The sequence below is a fragment of the Rhincodon typus genome, chromosome 33, assembly GCF_021869965.1.
Source record: "Rhincodon typus isolate 14 chromosome 33, sRhiTyp1.1, whole genome shotgun sequence".
NCBI lineage: Eukaryota > Metazoa > Chordata > Chondrichthyes > Orectolobiformes > Rhincodontidae > Rhincodon > Rhincodon typus.
Genome location: NC_063364.1, coordinates 31,508,477 through 31,532,770, shown reverse-complemented (window position 1 = coordinate 31,532,770; position 24,294 = coordinate 31,508,477). Strand labels below are relative to the sequence as shown.

At 43.9% G+C, this 24,294-nt stretch overlaps 1 protein-coding gene across 1 annotated transcript in view; it reads left to right on the top strand.

Annotated features, from left to right (window-relative positions):
- The window catches only part of uacaa (uveal autoantigen with coiled-coil domains and ankyrin repeats a), a 154,236-nt gene that overhangs the window by 59,498 nt on the left and 70,444 nt on the right, over positions 1 to 24,294 (top strand). The window contains exons 2-3 of the mRNA XM_048615924.1: positions 13,218 to 13,348; positions 18,210 to 18,298. Of these exons, the coding sequence (XP_048471881.1) occupies positions 13,218 to 13,348; positions 18,210 to 18,298 (220 nt within the window). The remainder of the gene's footprint in view (positions 1 to 13,217; positions 13,349 to 18,209; positions 18,299 to 24,294) is intronic.

Here is a 24,294-nt window from a genome sequence, read left to right as displayed (position 1 = left end):
ATGTTCCAATTATGGCACGATGCAATATTTTGAAACTTGCCACCTTCTCTAAACCCCCCCTTGCCCCTTAATGCCTTATTTTCTTTTTTAAAGACTCTCCTTAAAGCTTGCCTCTTTGAGATGATTAGTCACTTGTCCCAGTATCTCCTCGTGTAGTTCAGTGTCTTTGTGGTTTAATAGTGTTACTTGATGTTTTGCTGTCTGTTGGTTGGATGGCCATATTGCAATGCAGAGTGATGCCAACAGGGTTAAAGTCCCACACTGGCTGAGCTTACCATGAAGGACGTTCCTTTTCAACCTTTCCCCTCTGAGATGTGGTGACTCTCGGGTTAAATCACCATCAGTTGTGTGTCTCTAATAAGAGAGCAACTGTATAGTTCTCTGGAGCTATTGCGATATTTTGCCAGAGTTTGATGTCTGGGTTTGGTTGTGCTTTAAAATATTATCATCTACAGTCATTATTTCCTTCCTTTTCTCTCGTTCTTCCTCCTCTTTCTCCGAGTGAAGATTGACTGACTCTTTCTGGCCATTAGAGATAACCTACCCTTGCTGGATAACAGATGAAGACTCACATGATAATTGTTCGTGGCAGACTTTGACGAATATTGACAAGTTCTTTGAGGTTGAGGTGGGGGGATTTAGTTTTATATGTGAAAGTTGGCAAAGAAGGAAGATGAAGCCGGAAATGCATCATGGGGAACTTGATCAATTAGGAACACAGACAGATACATCCACATAATCTAGGATGATGCACTTACTACCAGTACTGAGGGAATACTGCACTGTTGGGCAGGTGTGCACAAATAAATAAAAATTAAATCCAGTGGATTGAAGAAAACAATGCCTTTCCCCCAATATTTAGAGAGAGCTCTCTAGTTATTATTCTTGTAGTTGGTCAGTCCTTACCCACTGTCACCATCTTGTTAGATGTCATCAAGATTCACCATCACCAGTCCTCCTTGCTGGTATTCGTCTAGGCTACTTGCCAGGAAGAATTTCCATATGACATCTTAGACAGATGTATGGTTCAACCTTGATGAACAATAAATAGCTTTTTTACACACGTCATAATTGACAAACTGCATTACATCTCAGATTCAAGACTGTCTGTGAAACATCAGGCTCAACTTGGAGTACGTATGCACAACATATAGCTTAATTAGTGAACATTGAGGACAGTGTTGGAAGCACTGTACTCACTGGTGAATACACGGAGAGCTGGTTTGCTCCTCCCCAGGAACAGACCCTTTTATATCTTGATGGTTGGAGTTGATTTGTGAGGTGAGATTTTAACCCTTTCAGGTTGTAACCGACTTTCATACAACAGTTATTGTCGTGGCCGTTTGCATTATTGGGCCACCTTGAATATGACAGTTTTGATGCTGCCATTTGCAGTAAGTCGTTTTGGAATCCTGAGATTATGAAGGGCACCAGAGGGAATGCATTTCTCTTTTCTTCTCTATTTAGCGGTCAGGAATGTGAAGTCAACCTTTTGCTGCTTTCCTCAACTTAAAAAAAAAACACCCAATTTTATACAGAACAAGAATGGATGCTTCCAGGTCTATTAGAAATTTCTTTATTCAGAGAGCGGTGAGCCTGCAGAATTCACTACCACAGAACACAGTCAAGGCTAAAACATTGTATGATTTCAAGAAAACGTTGGATGTAGTATGTGGAGTTGAAGGGAATCAAAGGATATGGGGAGGCAAAGCAGGAACAAAGTTGGATGATCAGCCATGATCAGGGCAGAACAGGCTCAAAGGGCTGAATGGCCAACTCGTGCTCCTTTTTTTTGTTTCTGCACATATTCTGTCTTCACTGGATGCACATCCTGAGCACTCCAGACCCTTCTGTAAACTTTAGCATCCTTTCCACATTTCTCCTTTTCTCTCATGAGTACTTGTACGTGCACACACCCTACCATCCCTTGGGTTAAATCAGGGAATACATTTCCCTGCTGTGACACTGAGTAGCACCATCTCTTGAGTTTTAGTGCCTGTGAGCTAGTACATGTCTGCCTGTAGTGGTGGGGAGATAATTTGTTACATTCCTGGTTCCTGATGTGAGAGTTTTTGTTGAGTCCAATCCTGATCTTGGACATCCACAGTGATTACTCTGTGCAGTTAAATAGTTGGTTGCCTGCTGAAAGCCACTGATGTACAGAATATCAACAAGTATACATGAGCTCTGAGCTGAGTGAGATTAACTTCCCTCAGAAGGGGAAAGCTTGCAAATGATAGGGAATAAATCTTCTCATTTCTAAAGCAACGTTCACAAGTCAGGGCATTGGGATGATGATGGCATTATGTTGATGCCTCTGGGTTAGTAATCTAGACGTCCAGTCTAAAAACCAAGGGGACCTGGGTTCAAATCCCATCAGGGCAGCTGGTGAAAGTTGCATTTAATTGATAAAATTGGAATTGAAACTAGCCTCAACAATGACAACCTTGAAATCTACCATTGATCGTGAAACCCCATCTGATTCAGGATGTCTATTAGGGAAGGAAATCTGCCATCCTTGCCCGAGCTGGCCTGCATATGACTCCTGACTCTCCATAATGTGGTTGAATCTGAAATGGCTGAGCAAGCCACTCCATTCAAGGGCAATTATGGGTGAGAAACTGGCCTTGCCGGTAACTCCCGCATCCACTGAAAGTATTAAAAAAAAACACAAGCTAATGAGGTAGGAAACACAGCTTGTATTTATAAAGTAGCTTTCTGTAAAGCCATCACATGACAACTGAACACATAACAGTGGAGTGGAAGATAAATAATCTACATTTCTTTTAGAATTGCGGATGTCTCAATAATTACAGATGGTAGAGTACCTTAGAAACTCAGGTGTCAGGTACTATTCTGAGGAAGGGTCACTCGACCTGAAACATTAACTTTGATTTCCCTCCACAGATGTTGCCAGACCTACTGACCTCTTCCAGCAATGTCTGTTTTTGTTTCTGATTTACAGCGTCCCAGTTCTTTTGGTTTTTACTGTTGTAATGGTTGGTTCATCAGTGCTTCACAGGACAAAAGTTGGAAGAGGGAACCTCTGATCCTATTGATACATTTTCTTCTCTCGTTCATGGGATATGGACATAGCTGCTAAGCCAGCGTTTATTGTCCAGCCCTATTGCCAATGAACGGTGAAGTCAACCACGTTTCTGTGGGTTTGGAGTCGCACTTGCGCTGGTTCAAGTAAGGATGGCAGATTTCCTTCCCTAAAGCTGATGAACCAGGTGCGTTATTCTGACAGTGGACTGTGGTTACCTTTTTTATTCCAGATTTTTGAGTTCAAAGTTTACCATTTGCTGTAGTGGGATTCAAACAGCTTGTCCCCAGAACATTAAACTGGGTTCCGGATTACTTGTCCAGTGACATTACCACCTCCCTGTTTACTGTTGTTTAAGGTGTAATTAACAGATTCGAGAGGTTGGATGAAACTATCTCCTCTGGTGGGAGAGTCCAGAACAAGGGGACTTGCTGTTAAAACTTGAGCCAGACCATTCTGGGGTGGTATCAAGAAGTCTCCCTCGTACAAATGGGCAGAAGTCTGAAAGACACTTACTCTGTTTTCCACCATCAGCTGTGTTCTCTTTAAATAGCTGAATATGTTCAAGGTGCTGAATGGTTGCCTCCTATTCCTGTGATGGATTATTTTTTATTTCTGTTGGCTGGCTTTAGATAAGTATTAATATTTTGTACTGCTTCAAATAGATTTGCAATCGGGGCAGCAGCAGACTGAAACCAGAGACATTGACTAGAGGGTCACCAGAACAGAGGGCAAGAAGCAAAGCAGTGTCACTTGATAATTTTGGATCCCTTTCAATGAAGGCTTTAGGCATTAGAAATAAAACTAACAACAGGAAGGAAAATCATCATGGCTGTCAAAAGTTCCACCATGACCAGCTTGAGGTTTTCTTTTTTTTTTAATTTCCTTGTATTTGTCTCATTAATTAAGAACAGGGAGGGTGGTTCACTTTGGGACAAGATAACACCTTCAGGAATTTGGAGGATATCTGGCATTGTTCCTCAGACTGCCTTATACACTATTTTCCTCTGGTCTTACAGCTGTCAGATTGTTGTGTTCCTCCACTTGCTGTGCCTTGCGTGTCCCTGATATCCTTTGCAGTAATTCATTCCTGAAACCCTCCGCCTTGCTCCCCTTGTTTTGATACATTCCTTAGTTATTTTGGCCACCGATGTGTCTGTGGCTTGATGTCAGGTTTTGTCTGCTCTGCTCTGTGAAATTGTATTTGGATGTTTTGCTTTATTAAAGATTTAAGAATGCTGGTTATTGCTGTGAGATTCATGTGACAGACATTGGACTGCTGCCTTGCAAGTGTTTGGGATCATCAAAATGCCAGCATCTGCATCCCATCTGTTGTTGTGCTGATCTATGTTGGTTACCTGTTCCCTGAAGGATTAAACTTCTAGGCCTGCTTCGATTTCCTTAGTTTATCTCAGCGAAGACTTCAAAGTGCATCCACTCCTGCAACTTCCTGTATCCAAACCTCACTCAGCTCATCCCAAACCTCACTGTTGCAAACATATTTGACCAACTCTAGGCTGATTAAACCCTTGGGTGGCATGGTGGCTCAGTGGTTAGCACTGCTGCCTCAGTGCCGGGGACCCAAGTTTGATTTCACCCTTGGGTGATTGTCTGCGTATTCTCCCTGTGTGTGCACATTTTTCCTCTGGGCGCTCTGGTTTCCTCCCACAGTCCAAAGATAGGCAAGTTAGGTGGATTGGCCATGCTGAATTGCCCCATAGTGTTCAGGGATGTGCAGGCTAGGTGGGTTAGCCATGGAGAATGCAGGATTACAGGGATAGGAAGGGGGTGTGGGATTGGATGGGTTGTTCTTCAGAGGGGTGGTGTGGTCTCAATGGGCCAAATGGCCTGCTTCCACACTGTGTAGCTGTTCTCTGAATAATTTTTCAATCTTTTGCTGTTGCTGGGTCAAAATCCTGAAGCTTCTACCCTAACTACATTTGACTGCTTGGGTATGTTTATGGAGCTGTCCCATATGGACTATTGTGATTTGAGGATGCGGCTCACCACTTTGTCCGACAGTGAAACAATTGTTTGGGGGCTGATAGATGACTCCCGCCTATGGATTTTCCTTAATTCCTTATTTCCACTGAAGCTGATTCCACATACCGATCTTTTGCCCCTGTATCAGTCCTCACCAATGCACTGACACTCTATTAACAGGTTAGGCCTTTATTAAGACTGCCGATAAGGGTGGTGCTGTTGTAGTCTGGTGTACTGACCTCTACGTTGCAGAGACTGAGCGCCAGCTCCTAGATATTTATCTTCCCCTGAACCTTAACCCCACTATGGCACATCAGGCCATCGTATCAACTACAGTCATTAACCTCTTTTCATCTAGTGATTTCCCCCCACCGCTGCCTCCAAGCTGATCATGCCCCAGCCCCACGCAGCTCGCTTCTACCTCCTTCGAAAAACCCACACATAGGACTGCCCGGGCAGACCCATTGTTTCAGCCTGCTCCTGCCCCTCAGAATTCATCTGTTCCCACCTTGACTCAGTCTTCTCTCCCCTGGTCCAGTCCTTACCCACGTACATCCGTGATTCCTCTGACACGTTACCCCAGTTTCAAGATTTCCAGTTTACCGGCTCCAGCCACCTCCTCTTTACCATGGACGTGCAATCCCTTTTACACGTCCATCCCCCATCAGGATGGGCTCAGGGCTGTTCACTTCTTCTTGGAGCAAAGACCTGAACTGTCCCCACCCACCACCACCATCCTCCACTTGGCCAAGTTTGTCCTCACCCTCAACAACTTCGCTTTTAACTCCTCTCATTTTCTTCAGGTAAAAGGGATAGCCTGCATGAGCCCCAGTTATGCCTGTCTCTTTGTAGGGTATGTGGAACACCCCTTATTCCAGTTCTATTCCAGCCCCCACCCACAACTGTTTCGCCGATATATTGATGATATCATTGGTGCTGCTTCCCCCTCTTATCCAAAATTGGAAAAGTTCATTGATTTCGCTTCCAATTTCCACCCTGCCCTCACTTTCACCTGGTCTATCTCTGACTCCTCCCTTCCCTTTCCCGACATCTGTTTCCATTTCTGGGGATAGACTGGCCACTGATACTCACTATAAACCCACTGACCTGGACTGTATATCCTCACACCCTCCTTCCTGTAAAGACTCTATCCCATTCTCTCAGTTCCTCAGTCTCTGTTGCATATGTTCAGATGAGGCCAACTTCAACAAGGGAGCCTCCGAAATGTCCACCTTCTTCCTCAACTGAGGAGTCGACAGGGCACTCAGCTGGGTCTGACCCATCTCCTGCACTTCCGCCCTCACCCCTTCTCTTCCCTCACGCAACAGCAATAGGGTTTCCGTTGTCCTTACCTACCGTCCCACCAGCACCCACATCCAGAAGATCATAAGGTGTCGTTTCTGCCACCAGACACCCATTTCCCTCCCTTGGTCCACCTTCTGCATGGACCGTTCCCTCTGAGACACCCTGGTCCACTGTTCCTTCACTCCCAATACCCCACAGCCCTCTGGCATCTTTCCCCTGCAGCCATTGCACGTGTAACACCTGCCTGTTTTCCTCCACCATCCCCAGTATCCAAGGCCCCAAGCAGCACTTCCCAGAATCTAGTCTACTGCATTCACTGCTCACAATGTGGTCTCCTCTACACTGGGGTAACGAAGCGTAGGTTGGGTGACTGTGTTTCGCAGAACATCTGCGTTCTGCTCGCAAAAAAAAACCCCTGAGCTTCCAGTTGCCTGCCACTTTAACACACCACCCTGCTCCCTGGCCAACATCTCTGTCTCTGGCTTGCTGCAGTGTTCGCGAAGCTTAGTGCAAGCTGGAAGAACAACACCTCATTTTCTACTTGGGGACCCTGCAGCCCTCCGGACTCTATATTGAGTTCAATAATTTTAGGGCCTGAATGCTCTTTCACGTCCTAGCCTGCTACCCCACACACCAGGCCTTGTTATCACATAGCCTGCCATTACACACTACCTATTGTTAGTTGCTAACAGTCCCCATTAACAGCTATTCATCCTCCTAGCCTGATATTATCAACTCCTTTTGCTCTTCTCTGTCTTTGAGCACTATCTCCACCTATTGTTTACTCCATATAAATTGACATTTTCCTAGCTGCCATCAGTTGTGAGGAAGGGTCACTGGACCCAAAATGTTAACTCTGATTTTTCTTCACAGATGCTGTCAGACATGCTGAGCTTCTCCAGCAATTTCTGTTTTTGTTTCTGATTTACAGCATCCACAGTTCTTGGTTTTTATTTAGGCCTTTATTTATTATAATTTAGAAGGATAAGGGCCGACCTTGTTGAAATGTAGGAGATTCTGAGGAGGTTTGATGGATACATTTTTGAGAAGATGCTTCCACTAGTGGCGGAATATCAAACTAAGCAGAGTAGTTACTAGAATAATGGGGCACTCATTTAAACATGAGATGCAAAGGAATTTCTTCTCTCCGAGGGTCGTAAATGTCTGGAGTTCTCTACCCCAAAGAGTTGTGGAGGCTAGATCACTGAAAATATTTAAAAAGGAGGCAGGTTTTTGAAATCTGAGTTGAGGGCTATGATGAGTTGGCACAAGTGGTTTTAAGGCCTGGAGCAGATCAACCAAGATTTTTATAGGGGGACAAGTTTGAGGGGCCAAATGACCAACTTCTGGTCCTACTAATAGTGCTCTAAAAATGAGTTGGAAATGAGGCCTCACCACTCGCTTCTTTTTCTGTGAAGCACCTTGATGTAGTTTTCTACAATAAAGGTACTATGTAAACGTGAGTTGTTGTATTTGCATGAAGAAAGAGTTCACTAAATAGCCACCAGTTTAACTGACCAAAGCAGTGGTGCAGAGGTGAGGCAATTTTTTTTTTAAGCCACAAGGGGAATGCTTTGCCAGAAAGGGTAATGAAAACAGATTCATACTAACTTCCAATGAGGGAATTGTATAAATAAGCGCATAGGAAGCATTTGCTGTGTTTTGGAAAGGTCCAGGGGAGTGGAGGCAACTGAATAGCTATGACAGAAATAAGATCAGCTGAATGGCCTCCTTTTGGTACTGTATCATTCTTGGAGTGAGCAGCACTGAACCATATTGCCCTGTTGCTGATCATGCCTCCAATCATTAACAAAATACTGAGCAATGGTGCGTAAGTAATATACACATTTGCAAGCCAGAAGAATGCATCCTTGTACCGCTCCTGACATCCTCAACCTGCTGAATTTAAGGCAATGTAAGTGGGAATTGTCACACAGTGCACTTCAGGGCCAAATGAAGTGATGGCATTAATATAAACTTCATAGAGATTAGGATCAGAGCACACACCCTCTAGAGTAAGGGGCTGCCCACTTATGACTGAGATGGGCAGGAACTGCTTCTAGGAGCAGTGAATCTGTGGAATTTCTCACTGTCAAGGGTTGCTGAGTATATTCAAGGCTGAGGTGGACAGACAGATTTTTCTGAAATCAGTAAGAGAATCAAGGTTATGAGGAAAAGGTAAAGTGGGGACAAGGAATATCTGATCAGCCATGATCTTCAAAGGTGGAGCAAACATTCTTGTGGGATATTCACAAAGTGCACGTTAGAGAAGTTGAACAAATGCAAAACACCTGTGGATGCTGGATATAAGAAATAAAAACAATGTTGGAGAAACTCAGCAGGTCCGGCAGCATCTGTGGATACTGAAATGGAGTTGACGTTTTGAATCCGATATGACTCTTCAGATCAGTATCTGGCGGTGTATACACTGCTGGGGGGTGGTCTGATGAATGAACATAAATTCTCTGTTTCTAATATCGTGTTAGAGCCATTGAATATTTCCAGCATTTCTTATGTTGTTTTGTCATCCAACCCCACATCAGAAAAGAGAGCATTGAGTGTTTTCGTGGTGTGAGAATTCATTGGTCTCAATGCTTGGTATCAAGCTAATCATGGGTTTAATTGTGACTCAACCTGAGATAGCATCCAGAAAGGAAGGATAGTGGACTCAGTGGCAAATGTGTGGGATATTAGTGCAGGTAGAAGGTGGTGTATTACAGGAAGTTTGGAATCATCTGTTCCACGTCTGATAGGACTATTATTGACAACAGTGTTTCTTATGGGGTCACATGAAAATATTAGAAAGGTGAAGTTTAGTGGGCTGTTACTTTGAAAAACTCAGCACCCTGTATCTGAATGTCTTTTTGGTGAGGGCAACTTGCAGATAATGATGTGTCCTTGAGGTGCTGTGGATATGTTCATGTGGAACTGACAAAGGTTTACTATTTCAGATGCAAGTGCTGCACTGGGGAGGATGGGCATGGAGCCACATAGTGGGCCACCTCCCTGTTCACTTGGTGTTTTCTGACTGGGATAGAAGAGAGAATGGTCACGTGAGGTCAATAATATTTCCAGTTGTTACCAGGGACAAGTGTATGTGGTCTGAAAGTATCCGTTCAGTGACTCAGTGCCTTAAGCACCACTCAGTGGTGATGATGTCATGGGGACTTGGTAGCAGAGTAAGGAAGGAGCTTGTAGGAAATAGACTTGGGGATCTTAGTGCTTCTAATGTAGATCATGTGCAATAAACTTCAGATTTAAGTATTGCTGAGAAAAGGTACCACTTTTGTCAAAGGATCTCCTTTTCATTTGTTTTCCTGCTTTATCTTCTTTTTATTGGTGTTTCTTGTGAATTCTTCTGTTGAGTGCAAGACAAAAAGCTTTGACAAAAAGTATTTTCTCAAGCAATAGTCAAGTTCTGCTCCATCAACCTATTAAAACTTCATTACTTGCTCACTGAAATATTTATTGTTCAACCAGAAAGGTGATTGTCCTCATATGCACAATACCACTGCAGGCTTGAAGGAGTCTGCGCACGCACATGGCAGGAATATTGTACTTGAAATATTATTTTAAGGTGAATAGCACAGATGTGTTTAAGGAAAAAAAGAACAGGAGAATGTGTGGGGGTGGCATGGTGGCTCATGATTAGCACCAGGGGCCTGGGTTCAATTCCAGCCTCTGGCAACTGTCTGTTGGAGTTAGTAAGAACTGCAGATGCTGGATAACAGTGTGGAGCTGGAGGAACACAGCAGGCTAGGCAGCATCAGAGGAGCAGGGAAGTTGACGTTTCAGGTTGGGACCTTCCTTCAGAAATTGAGAGGGGGAAAGGAGCTGGGAAATAGAGAGAGGAGGTGTGGGGCTGGGGACGGTAGGTGAGATGGTGATAGAGTGCAGGTAGGGAGTGGTGGGGATTGGTCAGTGAGGTGGGAGGGGTGGATAGGTAGGAGAGAAGATGGACAGATCAAGGGGATGAGAGGGAGGGTTGGCCGGGGGTGGAGAGATTTTGAAACTGGTAAAATCCACATTTAGGCCATTGGGTTCCTGAGGTGGAATATGAGGTGCTGCTCCTCCAGTTTCTGGGGGGCGTCATTGTGACACTGGAGGAGGCCCAGGATGGACATGTCGCCCAGGGAGAGGGAGTGGGAATTGAAGTGGTTCGCGACTGGGTGGTATTGTTGTTTGTTGCGAACTGAGCGCAGGCGCTCTACAAAGCGGTCTCCGAGTCTTCGCTTGGTCTCACCGATGTAGAGGAGGCAACATCGGGAGCAGGAATGCAATAGACCACATTAGACAGGTGAACCTGCACATCCGTCAATGTGGAAAGTTTGGTACCTTGAACAGGGGTGAGGGGGGGGGGGGAGGTGTAGGGGCAGGTGTAGCACTTCCTGTGGTTGCAGGGAAAGGTGCCGGCGGTGGTAGGGTAAGTGGGGAGTGTGGAGCGGACGAGGGAGTTGCAGAGAGAGTGGTCCCAAGAAAGGCAGGTAGGGGTGGGGAGGGACATATTTCTTTGGTTGTGAGGTCGGATTGTAGGTGGCGGAAGTGACAGAGGATATGTTGGATATGGAGATTAGTGGGGTGATATGTGAGGACAAAGGGGATTCTGTCTTTATTTTTGCTGAGGGTGGGGATGTGAGGGCAGAGGTACAGGAAACGGAAGAGATGCGGTTGAGAGCATTTTCAACCACCGAAGTGGGGGGAAGTTGCTGTCCTTGAAATAAGAGGACATCTGGGATGTTCGGGAGTGGAACGCCTCATCTTGGGAGCAGACACGGCAGAGGCAGAGGAATTGGGAGGAGGGGATCGCATCCTTGCAGGAAGGTGGGTGAGAGGAGGTGTTGTCAAGGTAGCTGTGGGAATCGGTGGGCTTGAAATAGACGTTGGTTTCAAGGTGGTCACCAGAGATGGAGACAGAAGTCCATGAAGGAGCAGGAGGTATTGGAGATGGTCCAGGTTATTTTGAGGTTAGGGTGAAAAGTGTTAAAGTTGATGAACTGTTCAAGCTCCTTGTGGGAGCATGAGGCGGCGCCAATACAGTCATCATTGTAGCAGAGGAAGAGGTGGGGGATGATGCCAGTGTAGCAGCGCACGAGGGACTGTTCCACATATCCTGTGAAGAGGCAGGCATAGCTTGAGCCCATGCATCCGTAGGAAGAGGGAGGAATGAAAGGAGAAGTTGTTCAGGGTAAGGACCAGTTCGGTTAAGCGGATGAGGGTGTTGGCGGAGGGGGACTGGTTGGGCCTGTGGAAGAGGAAGAAGCGGAGGGTTTTTAGGCTATCTGCGTGGGGAATGCAAGTATACAGTGACTGGATGTCCATAGTGAAGGTGAGGTGTTGGAAGTCTTGGAGGTGGAGGGCATGGATGGTGTCCTGGATGTAGGTGGGGAGTTCCTGGACTAGGGGGGAGAAATCAGAGTCAAGGTAAACGGAGATAAATTCAGTGGGGCAGGAGCAGGCAAAGACAATGAGTTGGCCGGGGCAGTCGGGTTTATGGATTTTGGGAAACAGTGATGCGGGGTTGGGGAATGATGAGGTTTGGAGGCTGTGGGTAGAAAAGTCACCTGTGGTGATGAAGTTGTGAATGGTTTGAGAGATGATGTTTTGGTGGTCGGGGTTGGGGTCGTGACCAAGGGGACTGTAGGAGGAGGTGTCAGAGTTGGCGCCTGACCTCAGCAATGTAAAGGTCAGCGCGCTATACCACTACTTGCGACCCTGTATCTGTGGGTTTGAGAGTGAGGTTAGGGTTGGAGTGGAGGGCTGCACATTCTGTGGGGCAGAGGTTGGAGTGAGTGAGGGGGGTGGAGAGGTTCAGGCGATTGATGTCTCGACGTCAGTTGGAGATGAAGAGGTTGAGGGAGGGTAGGAGGCCTTGGGATGGTGTCGAGGAGGATGGAGTGTGTTGGAGGTGGGAGAAAGGGTTTGTAGAGGGAGGGTTAGTCTTGCGGTTAAAGAAATAGGCGTGGAGGGAGAGGAAAAAGTGTTTGACGTCCAAATGTGAACGAAATTCATTGTGTGGGTGGAGGGGAATGAAGGTGAATCCTTTACTGAGGACATTCTCCACATGCTTGCGTAGGTTTGCTCCAAGTGCTCTGGTTTCCTCCCACGGTACGAAGCTGTGTAGGTTAGATGGATTGGCCATGCTAAATTGCCCAGAGTGTCCAGGCATGTGCAGGCTGGGTGGATTAGCCGTGGGAAGTGCAGAGTTACAGGGTCTGGGTGGGATGCACTTTGCAGGGTCAGTGTGGACTCGATGGGCTGAATGGCCTGATTCCACGCTGTAGGGATTCTGATACTAGTAGTGCGAGATGCAATAAGGTGGGAGGAGGCCTGTAAGCATTGCAAACACAGGCATCAGCCATTTGCGCTAAACGTCTGTTTTGACTGTCATGATTATACCACTTGTTCCTGGTGCTGTGCACCTGTCAGTGCTGCATTTATAGACATGTTCAGTTCCTCAGGATTCACAGCTGGCCACTTGGGTCCAGGTATCTGGTTAATTTGGTGAAAATTTGTCTGCAACGGTGTGCTGGGAAGGAGCATCAAAGGGACCTGAAGGAGAAAGAAGCAATTTCGGATGATTAGAATGATTGAGCTGTGTGAGTGTCATATATTGGTTGTCTGGACTGTTTTTAATACAAGAGTCCACTTGTGTATCTTTCTATCATGCTGGGTGGTTGTGTGTAAATAGTGAGCTATTAAATCTTGGACGTGTCAGATTCTTGCTGCGACTGGAGGAAACAGGTGCTAATGTCCAGCTTGAAATTGGATGAAAGAGTAGCTCTGGTATGTGGAATGGGTATCTACCATGTCTCATCAAACTGAGATGTTACAGATCCATTGCTGTATCAGATATTTTAATACAATATTCTTGTTTCTAAAACAGACATCCGACTGGAGCAAATATGATGATCGGTTGATGAAGGCAGTGGAGAAGGGAGATGTGGATAAAGTTACATCAGTTCTTGCCAAAAGAGGAATAATCTGCACTAAGTTGGATGTGGAGGGTCGATCAGCGTAAGTACCCATTGAAAAGCATCGCTCCAACGTGTCGAGTCATACAGCACGGAAACAGACCCTTCGGCCCAACTTGTCCAGGGCAACCAGATTTCCTGAACTAAACTAGTCCCCTTTGCCAGCATTTGACCCATATCCCTCTAAACCTTTCCTATATATGTGCCCATCCAGATGCCTTTTTAAATGTTGTAATTGAACCAGACTCTGGAGCTCACTCCATACATGCAACACCCTCTGTGAAAAATTTGCCCTTCCTGGTTCCTTTTTTTAAAACTTTTCCCCTCTCTCTCCCCTTAAACCTGTGCCGTCTAGCTTTGGATACCCCTACCCTGGGGAAAAGACCTTGACCTTTTATAGAGGTTTATAAAATCATGAGCGGTGTGGATAGGGTGAATAGGCAAGGTCTCTGTCTTCCACTTTACCTTCATCTGTCGTCTTGATCATCACTTCAAATAACTCAGTCAAGTTTGAAACATGTTTTTTCATGCACAAAGCGATGCTGACTATCCCTAACCAGTCCTTGCCTTTTCAAATGCATGTAAATGCTGTGTCTCAGAATCCCTTCCAATAACTTCAACCACCACTGATCTGTAGTTCCCCAGCTTTTCCTTGTAGCATTTCTTAAATAATTGCACAAAGTTAACCACCCTCCGGTCTTACAGCACCTCACCCCTGGCTGTTGATGATGCAGATATATCTGATATCGCTTCCCTAGCTTCCTACAAAGTCCCAGTTTAAATTCAGAATGTATTGAATTTCAGGGTCTTAACAGATCTGTTCCATTGGCAGCCAAGATCTTATTACTTCACAGATTATGTTCTGGAGTTTGGTTTGTAAACTTGTAGAATCACAGAACCTACACATTGTATTATCATGTATGTGTACGTTTCTTTTGCTACTTATTCAGTCAGGAGACTTGTGAACGTGTGTCTTATATCAGTGTCTTCTCTGTTTTCAAAACCTGCAGCTCTGTCCACCCTACACATGTTTTTCACCCTCCCCGGGCACCTTTTGTCCCCAAGTATATTACTTCCCATCTTGACCATCCCCAGAGCCTTCTCTCCACTCCCCACCACCCCCACTTTCTCATTAGAGGGAAGGTGGCTGGCTTTGATTTATGTGTTTATTGTCTGTGTGACTGTATATTCAGCAATAAGGACGATTTGGAACATAATTGCCCGGCTAAGGTCAGCAACTGGTCATGTGGAAAAATTGTGATCACATTCCTGCTCTGGAACCTTGCAACACTGTTTTTCTATCGAAGCTGCAGTGTCACCAAACATCTCGCGTGTTTGTTTATACTGCACCATGCAGTGAAATGTTTTGCATCAGCTTAATTCTAACTTGTCAGTGGCTTGAATGTGTCTTGTGAGAGTGGTTTTCAAATCCACGTATCCTGTTCTTTGAAGCACTAGTCACTGTTTCCCAGCTGCAAAAGATCACAAATTATGAATTGAATAGGAATACGAGAATTGTTAGGAAAGGAAAAAAGCCATTAAGTCTGGCAATAATATGTCATTAATTCTGTTCCCCTGACTTGACTGAACTAATTCTGTGTAATGGTTCAAGGACCTTTTGTGATGAGAAGGACATGGAGTGCTGCTTAAGCCAGTGCACAGTTTGGAAAAATTGTAAACCTTGTACTATTACAACAAATTCTGCTTGTATAGCACCTTTTTGGTGAAATAATATGCCCCAAGACATTTTGCAGGGGCATTATCAAATAAAGCAGGAAGGTGGTTTTGAGTCAGTTGATGAAAAACTTGGTCAAAGATTTAGGTTTTATGCAGCATCTCAGAGGAGAGAGATGGTGACACTGAAAGGTTTCAAGGAGGGATAGGGAGCATGTAGAAAGCCAGTTTCCTCCTGGGGGAGAATAGAGAACTAGGGGGTTACTTTTTTCTTAAAACTGAATGATCACCCTCTTAAGACAAATGAAGGCTTTTTTCTGAGAGTTGAGAGACTTTGGAACTCTCTTCCTCAAAATGCAATGGAAGCAGAATGCTTCATTTTCAAAGCAGAGCTATGTAAATTTTTGATAAAGAAAGAGGACAGCAGATTACTGGGAACAGGTGGGATAATGGAGTAAGTGGATTAGCCATGATCTTCATGAAGTGGCACAGATTCAAGGGGCTGATTTGGTCTGCTCCTGCTCCTAATTTGTTCATTGGGCCTCCTATGTATGACGTGTAGGTTGGTGACAAGTGCAGAGTTTGACCAGCCAATTGTCAGATGGTGGAGGGAATGGTCAGATTTTGTGAATGCCCTCCCCATTGCCTGCCTGCCTGCCTGGCAGCCTCTGACATGGTGATTTATATAGGGCTGGAGCAGCTCACTGCCAAAGTGACTCATTGCAGTGTTTCCATTGCAAACCTAGTAAATGGGAAGAGGTTTTGCAGTGGGAGGCATGTCACAGCAATGAACCACCATGGAGAAGAATTGGGACAGGAGGAGGCCAGTTGGAATCCAGAGCTTCTTGTACCATGATCTGATTGAATGGCAGAACTGTGCCCCCAATTCTCCACGCCCACCTTTGTCCCGTGTCCCCAGTACCTTTCGATGAACAAAAGATTTTTGATCTTAAATTTAAATGTAACAATTGATCTAGTGCTAATTCATAGAATCCCTACAGTGCAGAAAGAGGCCATTTGTCTCAATGAGTCTGCACCGATCCTCTGAAGAGTTCCAGCCCCCCACCCTATCCTTGTAACCCTGCATTTTCCATGGCTAATCCACCTAGCCTAAACATCCCTGGACACTATGGGCAATCTAACATGGCCAATCCACCTAACCTACGCATCTTTAGACTGGGAGGAAACTGGGCATCTGGCGGAAACCCATGCAGACACGGGGAGAATGTCTGTGTGGAGTTTGCACAGTCACCGAAGGTTTGAACTCTGGTCCCTTTAGCAGTGCTAAACCGTGCTGCCCTAATTACTGTGGAAGTGTTTCAGATCTCTTCTGCTGTTTGTGTGAAATAATATTTCCTAACTTCACTGCTGAAAGATCATAGAATCCCTACAATGTGGAAACAGGCCCTTCGTCCCAACAAGTCTGCACTGATCCTCAATGCATCCCACACAGACCCATCCCCCTACAACCCATCTAATCTACACATCCCTGAACACTACGGGCAATTTGGCATGGCCAATTCACCTAGCCTGCACATCTGTGGACTGTGGGAGGAAACTGGATCACCTGGAGGAAACCCACACAGACAAAGGGAGAATGTGCAAACTCCACACAAGACGGTCGCCCGAGACTGGAATCGAACCCGGGTCCCTGGTGATGTGAGGCTTCAGTGCTAACCACTGTGCCGCCTAGCTCTAATCTTTATGCAATGGTCCCAAGTCCTAGACTCTGTAACCTGCAGAAATGATGTTTCCCTCTCTCCCTCCAGAGAGCAACAAGTTCAGTTGGAGCCATGGGCTTTGGGACAGGGTGGGCAGAACAGAGCAGGAGAGCTGAGCTGGTTCAAGAGAGTGGTGAATTGGAAATGTAGGGGGTATGAATGCAATGTTTGCTGAATCCTGACTGTTCCTGTCACTTGACAGTAAGAAGAAAAATGAAATTAATTCCAGTCTTGTCTCATGTTTGTTTCAAGAAATGGTAGGTATTGAGAGCCAACACTTCAGTTCTCTTCTTACTTTCAAACAAGCTTGGTTAGTAACCTCAGGATTCATTTTAATGAGTAATTCTGTAATTACTGGTGTTCGGAAAGATTTAATTGTTGATGGGTTTGTTGTAAAATGTCCAGAGGGAACTTTAAATACATTTGTAATCTCCCTACAGAAAGGCGGCTGATTTATGAGTAGTACAGATTTTGAAAGAATCAGTGTTTTCAAAATCGTTCATTTTTGAAAAGTTCAATTATTCGGCAAAATCCAGAAACGTTCTTGACACTGACCCATTTAAGTGGCTGTTTGTCTACTTGTGTAGATAAATATGTGGTAAGCTGTAAGCTAAGTAATGACGGGCCCATTCAGTCAAAAAGTTTCAGGTGGAATTCTTGCTACTAATTTTGTGGTATTTTGTTGAGGATTTACTTTATTAAACACTACGAACTCTAGCTGGGGTGTAGTAATTGAAAACCTCCAATGCAGTGCTGTGCCAGAGCTGGTCATCCAAAAAGGGGTGCTTAGTCAGTTTTTAGTGTTAGTAAGGTCTGGCTCACACTTGTGCCAATTTGGTGTTCTCAATTTAGTTACGTTGTTCTTGGAATAAATTTGGCTTCAAATGTTACATAATCAGATCACTAACGATGTGAGATTTGATTGTGCAAAGTAGTCTTGCAGCAACTTTAAAAGGGGAAGAACTTTTTGGTGTTGGACTGGTTTTTTTTTTGTTGGCTTGTGCAAACGTTGTTTTTGGGAATTTCTCCCTGTGAAGGAAAGGCAGTTGACAAACAGAAATCAGGGAAAGCTGTCTAAATTTGATTCTCTCTAGTTCTGTCCTTGTGGATGTTGGTTTCAATCTTAATTGGAGCCTTCATGGAATCTGAAGTGCATTGATGATATTGAGTGGTTTGACCTTGGTTCTGTTTTTGAGGTCATGCCAGTCAAAGGTTGACCAAAACAGAAGACTGTGATCAAGGGTACATGTGTGGTTGAAGCCATTTGTGAACTTGGACCTTTTGAAAAGGAAACGTGAAAAATGATGTTGAGAACAAAAAATGCTGGAAATCTCAGCGAGTCAGGCAGCATCCGTGGAGACAGCAAGCTAATGTTTCCGGCCCAGATGACTCTTCATCAGAGCAGTGTGTAGAATGATAGCAGTATGTAAGAAAACAAAATTGGAGATATAAAAACATCCTGTCTATGGTTCAGATTTTAACCTCTTTTCGGTTTCTGTTCCTTTTCAGTTTCCATGTGGCAGCTGCTAAAGGAGATGTTCCCTGCATCAATGTAATGTTGTCTCATGGCGTTGAGGTTGCTGCAATAGATGCTGCAGGTAAATATGTTACAGCAGTGCTCATTATTAAGCCTTGGGTTATCTACTGTGTATCCTGCGTACAAAAGTACTTAATTGACTGTAAAGTGCTGTGTGATATCTTGAAGCGATTAAAATATATGTTGTCTCTTTATGTAGAGTTACCCAGTCCAGCAGCTTCATGCTGTTGTTTATGTTCCACAAAAGCTTCATTGTCTTCTCAACCCATCAATATTTCAAACCAAGTATTTTGGATTTTGATTGACCCTTGGTATTCTGAAAGTTAATTATAGTGTCAAAATTTCAATCGTGGTGTGATGGATGCCCATTTTCGTACTTCTCCCTTTGAATGCAGCAAGGTTGAGTGGATAAGATTTTTAACCTTTTTTTAATTTATTCATGGGATGAGGGTGTCACTGGCTGGCCCAGCATTTATTGCCCATCCCTAATTGCCCAGAGGGCAGTTAAGAGTCAGCCACATTACTGTTGGCCTAGAGTCACGTGTAGCCCAGACCAGCTAAGGATAGCAGTTTCCTTCCCTAAAAGGCATTAGTAAACCAGATAGGTTTTTCCAACAATCAACAATGGATTCATGGTCATCATTAGATTCTTAATTCCAGATATTTATTGAATTCAAATGCCACCATCTGCCTTGGCAGGATTCAAACCCGGATCCCCAGACCGTTATCTGGGTCTCTGGATTAACAGTCCGGCGATAATACCATTGGGCCATTGCCTCCCCTGCACCCATTGTTTTCCATTTATTGTCCTTGAGTTTATATTTTGCTATAGTCTCCATATTTGCAGTTCAAAACTTTTTTCAGTTCCTGGAAGGGGCAGTGGAACCAGCAAATATGCATTTACTGTTTTTCCCTTGATTATGTGGCTAGTTCGTGATCATCGATTTCAGCAGTTTTTATTTAATAGAAGTTGATCCTTGCTGACATTCCCAAAAATTAAACACAAAGGATTCTATTTGAAGCTGTTTCACTAAATGGGCCCAGTGTCATCAAGTGAAGAGCCATTATTTATCTATTTACCTATGGAAGTAGGCAGACAGCCACATAACTAGTAGGTGTCAAGAATATGCCTTTTGCCGAATAATTGAACTTTTCAAAAATGAATGGCTTTGGAAAAGCTCATTCTTCCAAAATCTCTGTTACCCGTAAGTCATCAGCCTTTCTCTAGGCCAATTTTAAAAATATATTCATAGTTCCTTCTGGACATTTTACAACAGACTCATCAGCTGATTGATAAACATCTGTATAATGGCTGGTTTATAGGTGCCTCACAGCTGTTTAATTTTTGCAACTGACTGGGTTGCTAGACCAGATCAGAGGAGATGAAAAGCCAGCCTGTTGTTGTGGGAATGGAGTCATGGCAGATTCTCTTCCTTGCAGGAAGGTTTACAGTTTAAATGAAAACTCTACCAAACAGGTGTAAAAATCAACTTTTATTTGTTGCTTTCCAAAGCTAGTTCAGTGTCTCAATTTTCTGACTTCACTTGGTAACAACCCCATTGGAGCACCATCACCACAAAAAAGGTGGCTCATCACTTCTATCTTCTCAAGGGTAATTGGGGATGGGCCCCAAATGCTGACCTTAGCAACACCCTCAACCTGTGAATGAATTTAAATAAAAAGCTTGCACTCTGGTTTCATGACACAACACCACCATCCTCAATACTATAAGGAAACGATTTGATATTTTTGAGCCTTGTGTTTTGAGTATCCACACAGTTGCTGGTGGGTAATTCAAACGTTCAAGCTCCTTTCATTGTTGTGTACCTCAACTCCATTCATCTGCAGTTCTATTTCCCTCAATACCTTGTCTGACAAAAAAAATCTATCTCTCTCATCTTGGAAGTATTCATTTGCTCTCCAGCAAGCCTTTTGCAGGAGTGAGGACCAGAATTTTGTGTGAAAAGAAGTTTTTAGATTTTACTCTCGAAAGAAAAGGTCTAGCTGTCCTTTAGAAGTGTGCTGAATTGTTCTGGATTCCCTGACCAAACAAAGCAATGTCGCCATGTTGGTAAGGGGAGTGAGGCTAGGTCATTTGGTCCCTTGAGCCTGTATTTATGCAGTTTTTATTTATTCATGGGATGTGGGCATCCACTGGTTAGGCCAGCATTTATTGCCCATCCTGGGTAATTAGGAGTCAGCCACATTGTGTGTCTGGAGTCACATTTCAGTCAGACCAGGTAAGGACAGCAAATTTCCTTCCCTAAAGAGCATTAGTGAACGAGATGGATTTTTCTGGTGATTGAAAATTGTTTAATGGTCATCAGCAGACGTTTAGTTCCAGATTTTCATTGTATTCAAATTCTGCCATCTGCTGTAGTGAGATTTGAACCCAGGCTACCAGAACATTTACTTGAGTCTCTAGGTCAACAGTCTCGTCACCTAATACCACGAGGCCATCATCTTCCCATCTAGTTGACTTCTTTAATTTATACATTTCCTCAAAACGCCCCCCAACCTTCTAAATTCGAGGGGATACAGATCAATTTTTTATGTCAACTTTCCTCCTAATTCAAGCCTTTAATCTCTATCATCCTAACCCTTTTAGAGGCCAGTATTTCAGTATGTTTTAAAGCTTTACAAGTAACAAATGAGTATTGTACTTCTGTGATAGCTGGCGAACAGTCTGTCCAATAACGCAATTCAGAAGGCACTGAAGAGAGACAGTAAAAACTGCCGATGCTGGAGTCCGAGATAACAGTGTGGACCTGGAGGAACACAGCAGGCCAGACAGCATCTGAGGAGCAGGAAAGCTGACGTTTTGGGTTGGGACCTCCCTCCCCCGTTTCTGAAGAAGGATCCCGACCCGAAACATCGGCTTTCCTGCTCCTCTGATTCTGCCTGACCTGCTGTGTTCCCCCAGCTCCACACTGTGTTATCTCAGAAAGCACTGAATCTCTCCCTAGTTCAACCTGTCGTCTCATTCCAATGCTGCACTACATTTGGTTCATTACAAACAATTAAACGAGATTTGTTCCACTACAAATTATTATTAAGATTTTAAGAATGGAGTTTGATTCCATATTGTTTCATGGGAAACTTAATGAAATAGTTAAAATATATTTTAATTATGTTTTGGAATGGTTTTACAAACATTGCGTAAGTTCTGTTTTGTGTAGACAGCAATAGATTAAGGCCACTTCTGTTTGTACCCATTCAGCTTGACTGTCTGTTTGCATCGTGTAACTAGGACTTTATTGTGCGCCTTCACAAAAGGCCTCTGCTGGCCTCGGCTTTCTTCAATTATGTTGCCTTCAAAAATTGTTCTTTGGGTGAAGCTCTTCACTCTCCATCACTACAAATCCTGGAATTATCCCTCTGCTCGCTGCCTGATGAAGTTTTGTCTTTGCATACAGATGACCAACTTGGAGGCGGAACTCAGAAGAAAATGCTATACAAAATTGTTCTGTACATTCACATACACTTGTCCCACCAGCCCCCACCCCCATTCTCTTCCCCGGTTTTGAAGGAATCACTCCAGCTTGATTTTGAACATGTGCATTCCAGGAAATGGAATTCTGTGAATTGTTTGATTTTATTTGCTAATTTGTCTTCTTTAGCTTCAGATCTGTTCTTAATCAGAAACAATATTACAATGGATTTGCAGTTTGAACAGGCCATTTGGCTCCTATCCATACAAACTTCCTTTTGCGTGACTTTGTCTAGCAGTGCCAATATAATCCTCTTTTCCTTTCTTCATTGTGTTTTCACCTGAACTGCACCTCTATGGTAACAAGTTCCATATTCTCACCCTGTCTGGCTAATGTCATTTCTATTGAAATCTCTTTGATTTATTAACTGCTGTCTTATTTACCTATAAGTGGAGACATGTTTTTCTGCATCAACTCTGCAGAGCTTCATTATTTTGAAGTCCTTTTTCAGGTCACCCTTCTCTTTTCTAGAAAAAAGAATCTTTAGAATCCTAATTTACAGAAAAGGCCCCTTGGCCCATCAAGTGTGCATCAACAAAATCTACTCTAGTCCTACTTTCCAGCTCTTGGCTCATAGCCTTGAATGTTATGACATTTCAAGTCCTTATCCAGATACCTTTTTTTTTTAAAAAGGTGGTGACGTTTTGCACCTCAACTACTGTCCCACAGAGAGCATTCCAGATTCCCACCGCCCTCGGAGTGAGGAAGATTTTCCTCCAGTCTCCTCTGAACCACTTGCCTTTCACCTTAAGATTATGCCCCCTTCTTATTGACCCTTAATTAGGAGACCCAGTCTGTACAGGCTTTCCTGATGGGTAGGCCTTTTAGTTCCTGGACCATCCTTGAAAATCTTTTTGGATCTTGTTGATATTTTTGTGTGGCTTATACCTTAAACAACTTATTAACATTGCATTAGTTGCATTTGCTCTTTTGCATTGCTTCAGGTCTGATTCTTTTGTACTTCTGTTTTAGTATTGAGATCAGTCCTCATTAAGCAGCCTACTTGCTTCGATGTGATACTAGTTTCTAGATGTTAGAAAGACCTTGATTACAATTTCTGTCTGTTTCCACAAACGTAAAATAACTTTGAAATAGCTGCACAGAGGCTGGATCCCATCACCAAGTTGCCCTTTATTTACATGGGCACAGTATATGTGACCAGCCAGCTCACAGTCAGTCCCTGAAGTCAGGAGACTCATAGTCAAAAGATCCGTCTGGTCCCAATCATTACAAACTTTGCAGCTTAATAACTCCTTTTGATTTCAGTAAAGCATCCATAAGCACTTCAGAGGAGTATTATCGAGCAATATTTGTCAGTGAAAGGTATGATATATTAAGAGGATGAACAAAAGCTCGGCCAAAGAAAGATGTTTTACAAAATGTTTTAAAGGAAAATGGAGAATCTAAGAGAAACTACCAGAAAATAAATCTTTTAGTGTTGGTAGGAAAAGTGAGTAAAGTAAAGAATGTAAAAGAACCGGAGGAGTGTGGAGATCATGAGGCATTTGTAAGGCTGTAGTGAGGAGTCCAGTTCTTCAGGTATCCTTTGACCATTGCCATTCCTTAAATCTCAGATGTCCATTCTCTGGTTGACAAGTCAGAAGAAAGATTAGGAATATATTGACTGCTTACTCTCGGGAGTGGTAAAAGTTGTGTTAGTCCCTGGGGGAGTCTGCGTAAGCCGTTAATGTTGGATGGGTGGATGGAAGCACTGAGTGAAATTTTTTTGTGACTTCTTGCTATGATAAAGGGACCTGATTTTTTTTTAAATGTCCAATTTAATCTTTGTTCAACTCATTATGTAGCTTAGCCATTGTAGCACTGTGATTGGTTTAAAGAAATATGAAGTAACAGCCACTCCTCACTGTAATCGTTTGTGCTGGTGAGTTTGAGTGTGTGAAACTGAGGAAGCTTCTAGATCTGGGTACCAAAGACCTTCATTTGCATCACAGCAGACAATGTGCCATTGCATCCATTAAGACTTGCCAGTGAAGTGGTCAGACTGGCATCTTAATTTTTTAATAATGTATTTCCTGTAAACTCTTGTTCCTTTTTTGTTCTGTTTTCAATGGACTATGATGTAAGTCTAATTCTCAGCGAGCCAGATGACCAATTCCCAGGCTCTGCTATTGTTGCTGTGTAGCCCTGTCCTAACTGGGACAAGCCATAGTAATGCTCCTAATTGGAGAGTTTGATATTCTTCCATCTCATCTGTCAGCTTGTGAGAAAGTATTTAATCTCCACTTGGCACCTTCCTTTAACAGCGCAGCTGTAATTAGGAGCAGGGTGTGTTGGCGTGGAGCCACATCCTGACTCATTATAGCATGGTGAGTTGCAACACATTTTTCATTTACTTATTTCAGAGGAAACTGCTTGCTTTGGGGATGAACGAAGCTGAGTGAACCAGGCATTTATCGGGGCTCAGACTCCATTTGTATTGAGATAACAAGGTGTAGAGCTGGATGAACACAGCAGGCCAAGCAGCATCTGATGAAGGGTCTAGGCCCGAAACGTCAGCCTTCCTGCTCCTATGATGCTGCTTGGCCTGCTGTGTTCATCCAGCTCT